The 18,006-nt window shown below is 33.9% G+C and overlaps 1 protein-coding gene across 2 annotated transcripts in view; it reads right to left on the reverse strand.

Annotated features, from left to right (window-relative positions):
• Window positions 1–18,006, reverse strand: part of LOC121410654 (neurexin-4-like) — a 60,988-nt gene that overhangs the window by 14,867 nt on the left and 28,115 nt on the right. The window contains exons 6-15 of one of the 2 annotated variants that reach the window (XM_041602883.1): window positions 17,703–17,884; window positions 14,894–15,177; window positions 12,645–12,793; window positions 11,996–12,145; window positions 9,863–10,028; window positions 9,047–9,153; window positions 7,807–7,914; window positions 7,187–7,192; window positions 4,442–4,666; window positions 4,007–4,089 (exon numbers count right to left, since the gene is read on the reverse strand). In XM_041602883.1, the coding sequence (XP_041458817.1) occupies window positions 4,007–4,089; window positions 4,442–4,666; window positions 7,187–7,192; window positions 7,807–7,914; window positions 9,047–9,153; window positions 9,863–10,028; window positions 11,996–12,145; window positions 12,645–12,793; window positions 14,894–15,177; window positions 17,703–17,884 (1,460 nt within the window). The remainder of the gene's footprint in view (window positions 1–4,006; window positions 4,090–4,441; window positions 4,667–7,186; window positions 7,193–7,806; window positions 7,915–9,046; window positions 9,154–9,862; window positions 10,029–11,995; window positions 12,146–12,644; window positions 12,794–14,893; window positions 15,178–17,702; window positions 17,885–18,006) is intronic. The other variant, XM_041602884.1, reaches the window with a different exon arrangement.

An 18,006-nucleotide genomic window follows, 5' to 3' on the forward strand; every position in this document is an offset into this window, starting at 1 on the left:
TTTTTAAAAATGACATAGTAATCATTAAATTGACATCTTATCTATTAATGTAATAAGCCTACTGAGCCCGTGAAAATCTTTTAGTATTATGGCTTGAAAACTGGACATTAAAAACACTTTTGCAATTATGATGCGCGACTTAATATATAAGAGGAAAGGATTAAGACAAAGTAATTTTACAGCTACAACTGTAGTAAAGTATATTCATTTGCGAAAAAAAGGTAATTCTTTTTTTATCTTAAAACCGTTCCGGTGATATTCATAATGTAGTTTATATTCAAAGAAGTAAATTGTGTCAGGAACTCGTTGGCTGCAGTAAATAAATAGTTTGTATCATATCCAATTTTAGTCGAAGTGCCGGAATCGAGCTCTTTGGTATTAACACCGCTTGAAAAAACCAATTATGTACATTGAAGACTAAACGCTGACTAAACAAAAGAAAAATATAAACTGATTGAAATTGCCATGCATTGCATACAATGACATACATGCAGTATTTTGTTTCTTTTACACAAAGAAAACTCAGACTATGCAGAAGCGGATCTAGAGGAGGGGGGGGGGGGGGGGGTTGCAACCCCCCCCCCGAAAAAAAAAAATCCGCGGACCATTTTTTAATTTAATTTTATTCTATTTCTATGTGGGCTATTCCACGGTTACTCACGTTACATTTGGAGACACCTTGACTCATACTTGGAGCTGTAACTCCATTATTATTGATAGGAACTAAACATCTCCTTATCACAACAAAGTACACAGTCTGACTATCCTTCGTATAAAAACAAAACTTGGGAAATTCTATTATGCTCCTGGCAAATCTTTGGAATGTGTCACTTACTCACGTTACATGATTTGGACATGCATAGAATTAAAAGTCAACATAAGTGAAAAGTCTCCTCATACAAGGCTTTTATGAAAGTTGATAATATCCATTTCAAAGAAGTGTATTAGGGAGACAAACTTTGTATATAATTAAAAAAATAAAGAACACATGGTTTTTACTTGGGGTGCAGATAATATGGTTACTCATGTTACGGTTACTCACGTTACATTTTGTCTATGTATGGTTAACAACACACATGTCATTACAAATTCAATAATGTGTGTAAAATTCATTGCTAGGAACATCTAAAAGAGATTTTATACCAAAAATTGGAACAATTGGAGCTTTATTAGGGAGTAGGAGGGAAAAGTATGATTTCGCTTACTAATTATGCATTAATTAGCATAATTGCTTAATACCAATTTGCATGAAATAAATTACTGTATAGTATTGTAGATTATGTCCAAGACAACCTGCATGCAAATTTTCGGCGTGATCGTGCGGCCAATGGCCGAGATCTCAAGGGGGCCTGGGAGCCCCCCCCTATCCCCCACCCCCCGTGCCATATCAACTCCAAAAATACCCCGGCCTAGATAGGGTTACAGGTAAGGGCATTCAATGTGTTGTTCAAATACTCTAAGGTTAATAAAAACCAAGTCTTACTAATGCACTCTTGCATTGTGAATACTTCTACTAATATTCAATTTTTTTGTGTGATTGTATGACCACTGATATTTTGATGAACAAAGAGTCGCATCAAAGAGATGTACCCTCATTTTGCTTTTAATTAATCAAAAATAACTTCACAACTCACCATGAGACTTAAAACTTGACATCCCACAGAAAATGTTACCAAACTGAATAATTTTTACTGGTTACTCACATTACATGATGGTTACTCACGTTACAAAGTTACTCACGTTACAGTTTTTCTTCATCAATTTTATAAAAAAATTGTACTTTTTAATGATTTTGATCGTCATCACTGTGTCAAAGATTGTTTGAAGGAAGAGAATTTAAAATCCCACCAATTAACTGTGAAGAATTTTTCTCTCAGAAAACAAAGTGAGTTTTTTCGGTTACTCACGTTACATCACCTGAGCAGGTTGCAATATTTATTTTTGAATGAGTACTACAAATTTACTTGAAAAGCGGTTGTGTATTTTAAGTAATTTGACTCTTCTAAACCTCAGAAATATATAAAGTGGTATGTTGTTGCAACAATAAAATGGTAATAAGGCATATTTCATTTTTCACTATTTTTCTTGTATTTTGGTACTTAATGGAAGACACAACTTTTGACCATTTTTTTCCAAAGTATACATATGAAAATAAACTTTTTATTTCTTGTTCCTGAAACTATCATGTATGAAGGACTTAAAGTATAAAAAAATTCAAGAAAATATTGAATTTGAATTTTTAAGCTCATGTCCACCAACCTGTGGAATTGCCCATGTATTCATTTAACCTCTATACAAAAAATAGTGGACGTTTAGATGCAAGAAAACGCCATTTTCACACACAGATTTTCAAAAAATTTCTCTCCTGTGGGAGGGGGGGGACACCCCCCTCCCACACCCTCTCCCCTCGCTCGGTCCGCTCGCTTGGACTCGGTCGCTTCGCTCCCTCGCATACCACCCCAACCCCCCTTTATAAAAAGCTGGATCCGCCCCTGCTATGACACCCATCATGATTTTTGCTTACAATATGATTATATTTACATTACAATTTAGATGATTATAGACACCCCATGCACACATATGCGCTATGTATACAGTCCAATGTGAGTATGTTACATAATGCAATCTTGACTTAAATTTGCCTTTTAGTAATTCAGGAAAGAAATAATAATTCTCGAAAATGAAATCATTCATGTGTCAGGTTTATTCCGAGCATTTTCGAAAATCGTTTAGCCATCAATTTTCACAGATTAAGTGACAAAATTAAGCATTAAAGTGCAAAGTGATCATTACAAGGAAAAGGTACGTAGAAAATATGACCTTACACCAGTATGGGACTAGATATCCGTCCCCGCAGACACAGCGATCAGCCAGTGTGCGCACGCTAAAATTTATCATTCTGCGGCTCGCGTGCTAGGAAATAACTGGATTTTTCTCTCAATTACGAAACTCATTGTGGAAAAGGTTATCCCCCATGCATTGATATACTCGTAAAATTTAGCGTCATGTATCATTTACACACAAAAATAGAATATAACCCTTCTTTTGGAGAACTATTAGTAAGTTGTTCGAATCTAACTATTTTCTTTTGAAAATATAAAAAAAAATTACCTGATTTCAAATGCCTGTCTTTTCCTTAAAAAAACTGGAGCACAAAATCCACTGCCGTTATCATTTATGAAAAATTCTAAAAAATGTACTAAGATGCTTTTAAAGAAAATGAAAATTTAAGGGGATTCGAAAATAAGGATTTTTCAATGTTATATCAAATTTCTGTTATATTTTCATCAATTTTGGGATTGCATCGAAATGACTGATAATTCGAAGTCTACCCACACAGTGCTTGTAAATTTGGTATATGTTGGTAAACTGATAGTTAACGTAAATGATAAACATTCATAGCCTCACTAAAATTTAACGATTCCACTGTTTTTATGATTTTAATGTCGCAGACGACATTTTAGAGAGTGAAAAAAGGGATGCTCACGAACGTCTCTAACAATACGGCTAAGCGAGAAGACCTTTCAATGGCGCGCTCCACTGATTTGAGGCCGTGAACATACGTGCTTGGGATGTTTTTTACTCAATCTTATTACTATTTACTTTAATTACGGAAATACCAACCTCATAATTCAATTAAAATATTTTTAATTTTGATTTGTGAAAAAAATTTAAAGTGTGAATAAAATGATTTTGGGAAAAAGTATTTTCAGATCTGCAATACAGGTACTTCATAACAACAGTATCAAATACCAAAAAAGGAACAGTTGTGCACCTCTGTAATGACACTTCTTCTTTATTGGCTAAAGTTAAAAGCAGCCTAATTACATCTGACAAAATGTGGTTAGCCAAACTGGCTATTACTCGATGTGAAATGGTGGAAATTAAAAAAAAAGACAAATTGTTCAAAGACAACGAGGACTCAGATGAAGTGGAAATCAACCAACTCTTAATTATACCAAGAGGTTATAGGGGATAGAGTGATGTTTAAGGGAGGGGTACTTACCCTCCCTGTTCCAGCAGGTGCACCACCCCAGCTCTCCATCTTCTGATCATATCTATTAACCCACCAACCATATGGAGATCCATCTATATATTATACAAAAGACAAACAGATCCCATCAATGGATCAATTCAAATATTGTTTTCCCAGGAGGTCATCTACTGACATTCTGATAAAATAATTACATTAAAATCATAGGTTTTGATGGCCTCTAATGAAAAATACATACTAGGGAAGTGCTAAATAATTTTTTTTTATTATTAATAATGATATTAGAATAAAATTTATATATCCACATACAATAATCCAAGGAAAAAATGATAAAAATTGTCACTATTTACCTATTTGTGTAAGTTTTGAATGTCCTAATAATAATAATATGCAATTTATACTTCACATGGAAATCTTCACCAAAAATATGAAGAAACTTCAACTTACTTGGCGAATTGAGCAACTTTGCATTTGTGCACTGGTAACTGAGAAACTGTTCACATTCCTCTGACTGTTCAATTAAATGCTCAATCTGTTCCATAGTAGCATCATATTCTATCTTCTGCATGAAAGATCCAGCAGCTTCAAATCCGTTTGGTATTTCTATCCTTTCTTCCTTGTCCATGTTGTGACTGATCTCAGTCCATTTGTAATACACACCAGAACCAACATCTGTATGACATTCATCATATGATATTAATAATTTTACATAAACCCATTGGTACCTGCCCATTTAAACATTGATGACATAGAAGGCTTATTTTACTGACAGACAATCACTGAGAATGACATTGAAACAGTAATTTGGAAGCAATAACTCTTATTCATCTGAATCATATATGATAAACTCAGAGTAAATTCAAAAATTCAATGATTGAAATACATATTCAAAGAAAGCACTTTTCTTGACCCAAGAAAATTACTGTGATGAGCTGATATTTGTTCATAATCCTTTTCAACAAAATACTAAATTTGAACCCCCCCCCCATAATCACAATTCATCAATTTTTTCAGACCATATATGCCAAAATTCTATGAAAAGTAGAGCAGACTACTTGAGAATCTCGCCTGAGAATGCATACAGAGAACATTTGAAATATAATTTTTTTTTAAAAGGTGATATTCAGCTAGTGGAAGTGTGAAATTTCCATGAATGGCAACATTATGAAGACTTCAGGGCCCTGTCTTACAATAAGTTATGGTTGATGGAATTAACCTCAATTATATGGAAATCCATCAATGTCATAATTTTTTCTACAGCAAACTTGCACAATGTAGGTCTACTTTGTGAACAAACATAAGCACACTGAATTGTCAAGAAAACGATGAATATGTGAATATACATCATACCAAGAAAATATTTTGAACAAACATGCACTATAGATGTTGACGTTGCTGGCTTTCCATAGTTGTGGTTGATTGGACCAATCACATTCTTTATTAGACGGGGGCTCAGATCATTATATATAAATACATTGAATAATAAATATCCTATAAAATACATCAGGATTTTGAGTATACTGTTTGCACACTGAATAAATAATGAGGTGCAGATGAAAATTCTAAAAAATCCAATCCTGACAACCCATATGTACTTAAAAGGTGAAATGATGTAACAGAATATGGCATGTAGTTGTAGTTAGTTCATGAATGAATAAGTAGAGAGATGCTCTATTCAACGAGGCATAGCTGCATTGAATAGAGCATCTCTCTTCTCCCAATGTGAAATATCATACCATTGCATGAATATGAATGTCAGCCATTTGAGTTGTGCAATGCCTTGGAAGTTAGCGAAAATATGAATGTCCGCAAGAACGAACAATCAACTCTCTTTACATTTATCCATTAAAATGAAAGAAATATTGAAAGCAAAAAGTAAAATCGCTGAGCAGCATATTCCAGATTGCATTATATTCATAATAGCAGTACTAAGTTCACCAGTTGGACTATGCGTATTTGCACCAAACCATGCAAAAGCACATTTTGAAAGGTACGTAGGCAATGGTACAAAAGCTGCACTTTCAGTCTCCTTTTCCTTATGTACAAGTTTGTCTGCTACTGCTGAGACATATTTGACTTCATATTTAGATTTTCTTTTACCCAGATAATTGTATGAAAATGATATGATAGGTAAATTTACAAGTGTTTAACATTAATCACGAGCGTTAATTCTCATGATGTAATATGAATTAAAAGATTGCTGAAAGTAGCTGAAGTGGCTCCCCTGACAAAAATCAATTTTATTTATTTGATTAATATGATTAATTTCAATGATTTTCATTGTTATCAATACTTGTTGGGTAGGATAAAACTTAGCATTCCATAGACGTGTGGACTAACTTCATGCATTAGTCCTGAAAAAAAACCTGCATTTGATTTAATTACCACCCTAAATTTTTTTCCAATATTCTTCTTAAACAACAAATGGTTGGGCTATGAATAACTTACTTTCTTTACAGTAAATTGGATTTTATCTATTATCAAGGATTAGGGAGTCATAGTCATAAAAATCAACAATTACTAATGTATTACTTTAATACGACTATTTTTAAATGATCATCGATCAAATTCAAATTCATAGACATATTCTGATCAAAGTTATATTCATAAGATGCCTAGAAAAAATCAATCTATCAAATACTACATATTAAAAACAATACGGAGATGTAAAAAATAAAGACCTCTGTATTTATAAAACTTGGCTATTGATCATACATTTGATTTGTACCTTTGATTGCACACATGAATTGATAGCTTTGTGTTAGAGGGCCAAGTTCCAAGTTCTTCATGAGAAAAAGGATGTCAGGTTGAGATTGAATAAGATGATCATATTACTGTTAGGATTCTTTCACATGAGGCGAAACAAAGCTCATCAACATCACACTTTAATATAAAGTGAATGGTGCATGTGACATTAGCAGTGCAAACATTTCATGACATCACAATTCATCAAGTAACATCATAATGAAATTATCATGATGTCATGATTTTGTCCATGCAACTTCCAGCTTTAGACATCTTATAAAGGTGAGTTGTTTCACCATGTGTGAGCAGTCATTACCAAGCAATAAGAAAAAGTTTGCTGAGAAATGTTACATTATCTCCGAATAGAAGCCAAAAAATAAATAAATAAATAATGCCAAGATAGGCAAAATGCAATCAACTCTAAAGTAAATATAAAACATTTCTCACCATCAGCTGGAGAAAGTGAGAAAATTAAAGAGTAAAATGCACAATGAAACATTCAAATTGTAGAATACAAAACAAACAAATGAAAAATCACAAATTTCGATAAGGTACTATAAGTACTTAACTAAATATACAACAAATAAGATAAAATTGATCACCCTCTCTATTACATAAGGTTAATTATCAATATTGTTAAGTGTAGGAGCTTATATTCTCACTTTTGTGTTTAACAGATATATAATTTGAAGAAAACTTGAAAAATAAATGAAACAAAAATAAGATGGATTATTTCAAGTTGTAATAAATAGTAAGGACTGAAATACATTAATATATCACATAAAACTAGCCAGCTTACAGGATAGTAATGTCATAATACTCACATACATGTATATGGTACTTGTGCTATATGACCATACAATCAATCATTGTAGGATTATGAATGATAAACTATAGTACATAAAATGGAAAATAACCCCAAAGGAAGAGTTTAAGAAACTATAAACAAGGAAAGAGTGGTGATTACAAACTTTGAAAACTGGAAAGAAATAAGAGAAAAGAGGTTGTGGAGACACAGGCAGACCAAGAAGGGGTGGGGGAGGGGGGGGTGTGATAATGAACATTACCTTCAATAGTACAGCGTACTGATAGAGGCATGATGGGACCACTGCCGTCTGTATCAATCTGTGTTTCTCCCGATATGAATTGATTAACACAGAGCTCTTCATTACTACCTGAATGTATGAAATGGAATGGGATGGAATGATGAACACATGCAGATTATTTGTAACAAACTCACATGCTGAACAGACATCCATCTTCATACGCCGGTTGAAATTATATCAAACTCCAGAAATTTTGAGGCATCGACATTCAGTGTTTATGCTATGTAGAATATTATGCAGTTATAGATTACATTCACATTACATTCACACAAAACCAAGTTCGCATCTGGGCCCTGCACACAAAGCTTAGAGATTCATTATAGGCCTACTGTTGATATTTCCCAATTGATTATATCGTCAATGGAATCATTTAGGTGTCTTATAATCAATCACTAAGATTTGTGGCACATGGTAAATCAAGCAGAGAACCATCTCAATATCCCAGGCAGTGAAGTTTTACAGGCACCATGCTGGCTTATTCCCATTTATGGTCAAATTTGAAAATATTAAACTCTTTGCTTTCAGCCAATAAGATGAATAGATTCCAGTAGCTCACAACAGTTGTCCATAAAATTACTGTCAAATTACTTCAGTAAATACCCTCACTGATCCCCCCTTTTTTTAGCTTGAAATGACTCCTGATACAATGCTTGATTTTTTTTTTATTACAGTATCCACTAATGGAACTCACAACATTCCAAGCAGATGCACTTAAAAGACTATGTATTGAGTAACATTATGTTCTAGTATAAAAAGATCGCCAACATGCAGTCTAACTTAGACTTTATTTGTAGAGAGAAAAAGGCATTGTTTTGTAATGAAAATTACAATTAAAATCCTTTAAGCTCTGAAACAGATGATTTATAAAGACAACGACTGAGATCGCTTTGCGTAAGCCATCTGACAAGAGGTCAGCGGTGTGTTTATACCTGATTTAACCAGATCAACATTTTAGTAAAGAAATTCAAATAAAAAAGATGAACGATGCCATAGCATAAGTTATCAGCAACCGATCTGAAAAAAAAACAAGCTAGTCACAGAGATGCTGGTGGCAGAGTATTTGTCCTAAAGGGAGGAGCTCTTCTCAATTGCCAAAATAAAAGCAGCAAATTCATACCACCCTTGAGCTGCATTATCCAATCTCAATATGTATTAAACGTCATACTCTGTATACTCCTTATAAGGAGTTGGATATACTTACTTGTGTGACAAACAGCTCCAGTATATCCTGTTCCATGGCAATCACAGATGAAGGTGTGCCAGTCAGAAGAACAGCTGCCACCATGTTCACAAGGATTTGGACTACACCTATAAATCACATAAAACAGGATACAGACCTCACTCATTTTTCTTTAAAAAAATCAGTTTCTAGTATGAAGACTAAACCAAATGAGCAATAGCTATCAATATTAGATTATTTGATCCTTAGGAGAATAACCAATCTATTCCATTCATTTTGGTAGATTTTTTATCTCCATGATTTTGATGAACATTATTACTATTATTGTTATCAGGGATCATGGAATATTACAACCTTTGGGAAATGAGTCATCATGTCTTAATAACAGATAAAAGCACGACTAAGATCAATCTATAAGAATCCTAAAGACAATTAAACAAGAGTGTGAATGTCTGTGATAGGTGAAGAAATGTTGCAATCATAACAGTTGAATTATAATATAATGAAACTAATAAAAAAAGAGTTTTCAAAATAGAAACATATTCAGAATATACTCCATACATCAGAAGAGAAAATGGAGGGGAAAAGGCTAAAGGAGATGAAGGAGGGGGTGCAAAAAAGTAAAATAAAAAGAAAAAAAAATAGGAAGATGGAAAAAAACAAGAGGAGAAAGTATGAAAGTTAAAATAAGACAAAAAGGGATTTTGAAAGTTAATTAATTCATGCCGAATGAGTAAGAGAAGAACCGTTCAAGTCACCATGATACAAAGTTGACCAAAATTACTAAAATGTCACCAAATTGAGAAACTGAAATCAAATCAGCAAACATGACCTTACCAGTCAAAGAGTGCACAGGTATCAACCTGGACATCATTCTTAATAACACCTTGTGGCATGGTAGTTGATTCTAGACTAGTGATGTTGACATCATTATCCAGGAGATGAATCTGACTGATGCATCCACGGAATCCTGGTAGGTATGCTGTCTCTGTTCTTGACAACACTGCAGATTGAAGGAATTCAATGAGATACTAGATCATTGTATGTACTGACCTCACTCTTCTTTATGGATAATATAGAAATTATACATGAGTAAAAATAAGAAATAAATCCAGACCTGCCAACATTTGAAAATGGAAAAAAGGAGTCCACGAATCGCGCGGAAAGCCGAACTCCCAACGGCGGGGGGCTTAGGCCCCTTGTGGGGTCCAGGGGCAAGGCCCCGGCGGGGGTGCAAGGGGACGGAGCCCCCTCGAAGCTGGAGGACATTTAGGAAATTTCACCTTAAAAACAAGCCTTCTGGAGCCCTTCTTGAGCTTTTTATGCCTTGTCCTTTCTCTGGAGCCTTTCATAAGTGGCTTTTTTGGCACCATGTATTACCTCTCTTGAGCAAGTATGGCATAGTTTCTTTCTACTCTCCATAGCCAATTTATGTACCATCAGAGAACTTAATGTTCTTGTGCTCAGGCTTGCTCTCTGCTTAGTTTTGTTCTTTACCACGATGGAAAATACTCTTTCACAGTCACTGTTGCTATGAAAAATTAGCAGAACTGCTTTCATTGTTTTGCATAGGATTAGGAGGGTGTCTCTGTCACTGTGTGCCTTTAACAGACTAAAAAAAATACAGCAGGGGTCTAAAAGTTTGCAAGAATCGGCACTGAAACGGCAGACTTGTAAAATCCAAAGCATTTAGCTCACTAAGCACAAAGCACATATAAAAATATCAGGAAAACATATTTGTTTAAAATGTTACCGTTTCTAAACCCTCAGCTGGCGAAACAATCCATTTCCCACACGGTATTCCAGAACGGCAGTAGCGGAGGCACGCAAGCGCTGCATCGTATGCATAGAGTTACATTCGCTATGAATCCTCGCGATCGCGGGCGAACTGTCCAATGTCAATACACACGATCGCTGTCGGATAAATAGCGCGCTGGCCGTGGCTTGTTGCGCTTCGTATATGCACACACGGGGCACAGGCCCATCACGCGTTCTTATCCATTGAACTCTGAACTCCACGTACGCGCGCGTAGTGCATGCGTTTAATTAACGTTACGCACGGTATATAGGTACGATCCGACACACGTGCGTACGTACGTAAATGTAACATTGAGAGGACTCAGAGAGAGAAAGAGAGCCGTAGGCAGACGGAAAGTGCGTCATTTCCCAAAGAAAAAAGAAAATCATCTGAAATACAAAGAAAACGGAGTTCTCCGCTTTTGGGCCGCTATAAATTCTGAAAAACGGAGAAACTCCGGAAAACCCGGAGAAGTTGGCAGGCCTGTAAATCACGTTAAATTACAAAATTTAAACTGAATTGTGCAATGCTTACATTGAATATTACATGTATTTACACTGTATGTACACTTAAAATTATTCACATTTAAATGAGAAAACAGTGGGTTATTGAGACATGCATAAGCGAGATTTTATTAGATAATACCAGCCTTGGATTTTGATAATTGTGTATTGGAAAAAATAACTGTTTTAAACTTAAAATTATATAACAAAAGGTCAGAAATATAATTAAGATTTGATTTGAATTATGACATTATGAAGAATTATGAAGAAATATAGATTTGGAATCAAGTTATTGCAACAGAATTAATCATAGTTATAGAACATTTGAATTAAAAAAACACAAACTTTGAGATATGAAATCCATTCAAAATAGAACAGAGATTACCTTGAGATATGAGATTGAGGCTGGTAAAATAATTCATACTAATTCTTAAAATCAAGATTTATACAAAAAATAATATATTAGCACCTTAACAATTAATGAGAACAAATACATGCATATAAATTTAAAATCTTCACATGGCTTAACATCTACAACTGAGCAATGATCAGTTAGGGTACACTTGATTTCCTATATCGTTCAGAATGAGGTTCAAGGGGGTGGGGAGGGCCAGAAACGAATGAGGAGGAAGAGAATGAGATGAAGGTTTAAAAGTAACACTGACTTACCAGTCCCACCAATATAAAATTCTGTGGATGTAGAAACAAAGCCAGTGTTGTAGGCAGTTGACTGTTTGTTTTCATCTACAGTAATGTGGACTTTACCACCAGCGACTTCAACCCTCACCCTGTGCCACAGTCCATCATTCACATACACGGCTGAATTTAAAACAACAACAACACTTTGAAGTTAATTCAGCAACTAAATTTGTAATTTATCATTCTTATGAAAAAAAATAGAGAATGTACATGAAGGAATAATAAATATATAAAAAAGGATAATGATTCAAGTCTACTCCATGACCAACAAATAAAGAACAGGTCACTATTGTCATAAATATAACTGCTAGGGTGTATACCTCAATCAATATTAGACTCAGATCAAAATAAGTGGTTTATGCAAAATACATAAAAGAATAACTGGATACAGGGAAAATGAACAACAAACATGTTCAGAATAGGTCTTCACAGTGAACCTTAAAATTGAAAGGTGGTAGAATCTAAAAACGGGGGATGGAATCATGACTGGAATCTTTGATTACAAGTTTCCCTCCAAAGTGAATAGGATGTCCTATTTTCCTATTGGACATGATTGCATTAGCCTCTTCATGAATCTAATATTAGGCAGAAGGCCTAATATTGGATGTGATAAACTTACCAGCTGGCACATCCACAGCATCAGGACCATTCTTTATAATGACCACAAACCGAGAGTCCCTCACACCTAACCCAATATAGTTGTTAGATCCCTGTGCATTGTACAGCATCAGTGAGTCATCGTCAAAGGTTCGGAATCGTATATGAACCCTGTTGATAAAAGAAAGTTTAACATCAGAAATGACATGATATAAGCAACAATGTACCCTTTTCTTAACCATCATATCTCTTCATAGAATTTAAGAAACAGAATCCGGCAAAAGGAAACAATTACATGTAGTTTTATTTTGTTTACACCATTATAAATAATGCCTAGAAACTGTGGATGGGATATTTATAAATTCAGGGCCCATATAGATAAGACAAAATCAAAATATTAATCATATATCCTAATTCTTAAGAAGAGCAGGCACAAAAAAAAAGGAAAAACCACTGAATGATATATTTCATTAAAGGAAACCAAAACCCAAGAAGACAAGCAATCTTATTGGAAAGAGTAAATTGAGAGGAACGATTTAAAAAAAAGTTTCATGAAAATCGGTTATGAAATAAGCAAGTTATGGACGTTTAAAAAGTCTTGTTGTACTTTCTATGGGGATCCTCAAATTGGCAAACGTGGTTCAAAATGGCTGATTTTGTGGACAACTCTCCATTTGTTTTGTACACAAGTTTTCAGATTTTCCCCTTTATTTTACATATTTCACATTATCTCCTCCTGACCTTGACATATGTGGTGTGAATTATATGTCCCCATGACATATGTTGTGCTCAGAAGGAGGCAAGATGCAATTTGAAAGATAATGAGGAAAATCTAAAAATTTGTGTACAAAACAAATGGAGAGTTGTCCACAAATTCAGCCATTTTGAAGCACGTTTGCCAATATGAGGATCCCCATAGAAAGTACAAGAGTTTTCAAACTCCCATAACTTGCTTATTTCATAACCGATTTTGATGAAACTTTTTTTTAAATTGTTCCTCTCATTTCACTCTTTACAATAAGATTGCTTCTTGTCTTGGGTTTTGGTTTCCTTTAACAAATCTGGGTCCCGTATAGACAGAAAGGTTAGAGATTGATCATACGCTTGATTTAACATTCAATTATACATTATAGTCAATGCATCAATCGTAAAAAAAAATTATACAATTACTATTAAGCTTTCTGTTAAGGACCCCAGGAAGAAAATAAGCTCCACAAATGACAGACTTCAAACAGAAAAAAAAAGAAATATTAAGGCATTGAATGATAGAGAAAGAAAATAAACCTAATTAAATATCTTGTCTTCCCTGGATAGATGTAACATTAAAGTTCTTCAACAAGATTAATGTCATATATCAATGACACTTAATATCCATTGTGATATATGGTGATTGTTTTACAAGCTTCAGGCTACAGCAATGGGACCAAAATTACTCTAATCAAATCATCCAGCAGGGACAAGGCCCCTGGGTGCTATTAATTACCCATTACTCTGGTGATCCCATTTATTGGAATTCTATTCACTAAAAGTTATCTGGCGATGAGAGATTGGATTAAAGTCCAAATCACTGATGGATATCAAGCATTGATATAAAATAGTCACTGTTACAAATTATATTATATTATATGAATGTATGTATTTCCTAAAAATGACTGTTACATGTATGATGTGGATAAGAAAATATGTTTCAGTGGATGTATATTGCAATTTCACATGAAGAACTATTTTGGTCAGGATTCTGAACAAAATAACTTTTCCCCCTTTTTAATATAAAACTTTTTCTCAGGCATCATGGAATAGGCTGGAAAATTTAGGAAATAAATGATGTTCATCAATGTAGCTTCTTGATACACAATCATAACATATTTGAAAGATAAGTCTTCAGAAGGTCACTTTAAAAAGAAAAAATATTACCAAGAGACAGTGCTCGATATCTTCAAAGATGAAATTCAATCGATGTCACCAAACGATTATATAATTGTCACGTTAGATGAGACCACAGTATAATTTACACTTACTAAAGCTTTAGATTAGCTTTAAAGAAATGAACAAACTGTATTGTTCTTCATATGTATTTGCGATAATCAAACAAAATAGAAAATGTCACCAAAAATCATAATAACAATTCTCACATAAATTAGTGAAAATAGTTTCAGTGGTTGGGAAAAATACATGAAATAAACTAATATCACTATATCAGACCCCACACATCATCAGTAAAACACATCCACTCACTCTAATAATTTCCACAGATATATTGAATTGGCTTACGTGAAGTTGTTACTGGAAGTAGAAACGGGCCACTTGAGATAGGACTCCTCGGTAGGGAAGGTTAACGAGGTGGTATCTTCGCTGATACAGCCAGCAAAGAATTCACCAACAGATGAGAATGCTCGCCTTCCTCCTATCTCAACCTCTGATATGAAATCAAGGGAGATACCCAGGAGGTTTGGGTCCACCGTGTTACTGATACGAACATTCTGAAGACAACCTTTAAAGTTCTGCTTGATTCTATGACTACCTTTGGCTCTGTCTGATGCACCGCCAACCGTCATCTATAATAAAGAACATTTATTAATACATAATTTGAAGAAAAGTTATAAATATATGATTGCTTTTCAGAAGCTTTGCCTACGCTTTCTACAATATACTGACAAATATTGGTATCGGTTTGTGGAAAGCATATAGTGTTCAATGTCTTTATAAAAGGAAACTCTGTCAAATAAAGGTTGATTTTATAAAGAATTTTCATAGTTCTACAAAAATTTGTGACATACATGTAGTTAGAGTGAATTGTAAATGAAAAATCAGCTGGCAAAAAGAGCATGCTAAAATCACTATTCAACACAGATCTTATGTAAGTACATGTAGGCAGTTGTGTATAAGTGCTTGGAAATACATGTACCAAGTACAAAGCTTTCAAAAGATTATGAATTCATCTCATATTTAGTTCATATAATTCAAATATCAATGTAACTAAGATTGTTACATGTATATTCACAGAGAATACTCAACTACAAATTTTACTTTACAATATATCCTTTTCATTATCCCTGTCCAGTGTCCACCTACAAGTATCCTTCTTGACATCCCTTCGTCTTATGCATACCATTCTGACTTCTTTTATACTTCTTTTTTCTCATTGCGTATATTTATCTATATTTTGCTATTATCTGCTTGTATATTGAAATGTTACTGTGTACAAATTCATGTAGTTCAGCATTTGCCTGCTAAAATGATTCTATTACAATACATGTTTATTATGGAGCAACTTCTAATTTTCCGCCACAATCATTTGGAACATAACTTGACATACATACAAACATTAAGAGGCCACTTTGTTGATTATACTGTTAAAATTCATTTTGTGCCATAACTTGGATGCTTACAAGTAATTACATACTTTTGGGGGACAAATACACTGTTTATTGCCCATTTTTCAAAGCTATTAACATTTAAAACAGAAAAGAGCTGCCATATTTTTTGTACATGTATGCTAAAAAACGATTCTCAGCATATAACAATTCAATATAATATTGCCATAGTAGCACACTGTATAATCTATTACTGATCATCACAGCAAATGCACATACCGGTAGGTGCAATATAGTTGTTCGCACACTCTCAAGATCAAAGCGAAAAAAAATATCTCCAGATGTAAAAGCCGTTTGTGAAGGTCATTAAATATTGAACAATCTTGTCGATGATATTAAGGCCAGCCTACAAACTGGTTGGCTTTTAAGCCTGATTAATTTCTAATGCAACATGCCAAAAGCATTTCCCTTCAGTGCATATCTTCGTCTGGAATTCAAGGAGGCATGTTTCTCTGGCAGTCAAGAACATGGATTGAATGCCAGCATAACAGGAAGGGTTTTGCAGAGTGTGGAGTGATATTTTGATCCAAGATTTCATTGCATTTAGCAGGCATATTTGCCTTCATTCGGTTCATGATCATATTGAGTAGGACAAGATCTTTATTAAGATCAAATAATTATTGTAAAAAGGCTACACATATTCTTTAATTGGTGTTGCCCAGCAACAAAAATAGTTTTCTTTTTTTATTACAATCAAATTCTTTCTTCAAACAATTCTTTGTTGTTGTTTTTTAAAGACAATGGGTGATTTCAAGTCTGGTGTTGGCCTCGGTGTTGGTGATAGTGTTGAAATTTGGATTGCTTTCCCTGGCTGTAAAACTTATTTCAGAGTTTGCAAACTGATCCAGTTCATATTATTAACACCTCGACAACTAGTGACTTACTTTTCAGGAGCATCTTCATTTCATGTTTGGTGTTATAATCGTGTAAAAATTGACCTAACACCAACACCAAAAGGTCAACACTGTACTTGAAATCACCCAATGATATCTACTTTTACAATATTATAGGACCCACACAGTAATGATTTCAAGACTGAGGAGTGTTCAATTGATTTGTAATTTACTCAGAATTTAATTACACTGCATTTATTTAAGTTATGTTTCAAATTATGTACTGTGAAGCAATGATTATCACCATCTGTACATTAGTAAACAAAGTATTCTGATGATAAGCACATCACATAAATGAAAAAAAAATCTACCTATATTCTGTTAAACGCAAATAAACTGAACTATTAAAAAAAACATTCAAAGTGAATACATGAAATACAGATATAAATACATGTACACTAAAAGTTAATATTAAGGATAATGACAAAATTGTATCATGAAAACCTTTCAAGCTTCCAATGATAAGATGAATTTGATAATAAAGCATGTATATGTTAAACTACAATAAATTACAATAAACAAATTCCAAGAAAAAAATGTCTATAACCAAAAAGAAAAATGTAGAATATGATGGACTATATAAAAAGATAAGTCTCCTTCTTTCTTGGAATACACATTAGATTGCATAAAAAATCAGAAAGTATTAACTGATTCATTGGATTCAAGTTCCAGACTTTAGTTCACTTCTTTGCATTCTTGCAGATGTAAAAGAAGATATCTGATTTATCCCAGCAAGACCCCATTCAAACACAAAAAACACAAGGTCCACATATAGATAGATGATAAGAGAATGAATCTAGTCATCAATCTTACCTCTCTGTCTAGATTTAGTTTGGCAAAGTCACTGGAAAGCTTTCCTCTGACCTTCAAACCATCAAGCCGAAGAGTGATATCATGATTAACTCTCATGTATCTCATGCTATGCCAATGACCATCATCCAACAAACTTCCAACTTCCATGTTCAATGTGCCTGCAGCATATAACGGGTTACTACCTAGAGAATTAAGCAGAAAAATGGTTATCAATTTTTCAGAAAACATGAGATCGACACATGAAGAAAAAATGTTGATTATCATCTCAGTGCTTCTCCATAATAAAATCTGAAAAATGATCTTA

This window comes from Lytechinus variegatus, chromosome 3, assembly GCF_018143015.1.
Source record: "Lytechinus variegatus isolate NC3 chromosome 3, Lvar_3.0, whole genome shotgun sequence".
Taxonomy (NCBI): Eukaryota; Metazoa; Echinodermata; class Echinoidea; order Temnopleuroida; family Toxopneustidae; genus Lytechinus; species Lytechinus variegatus.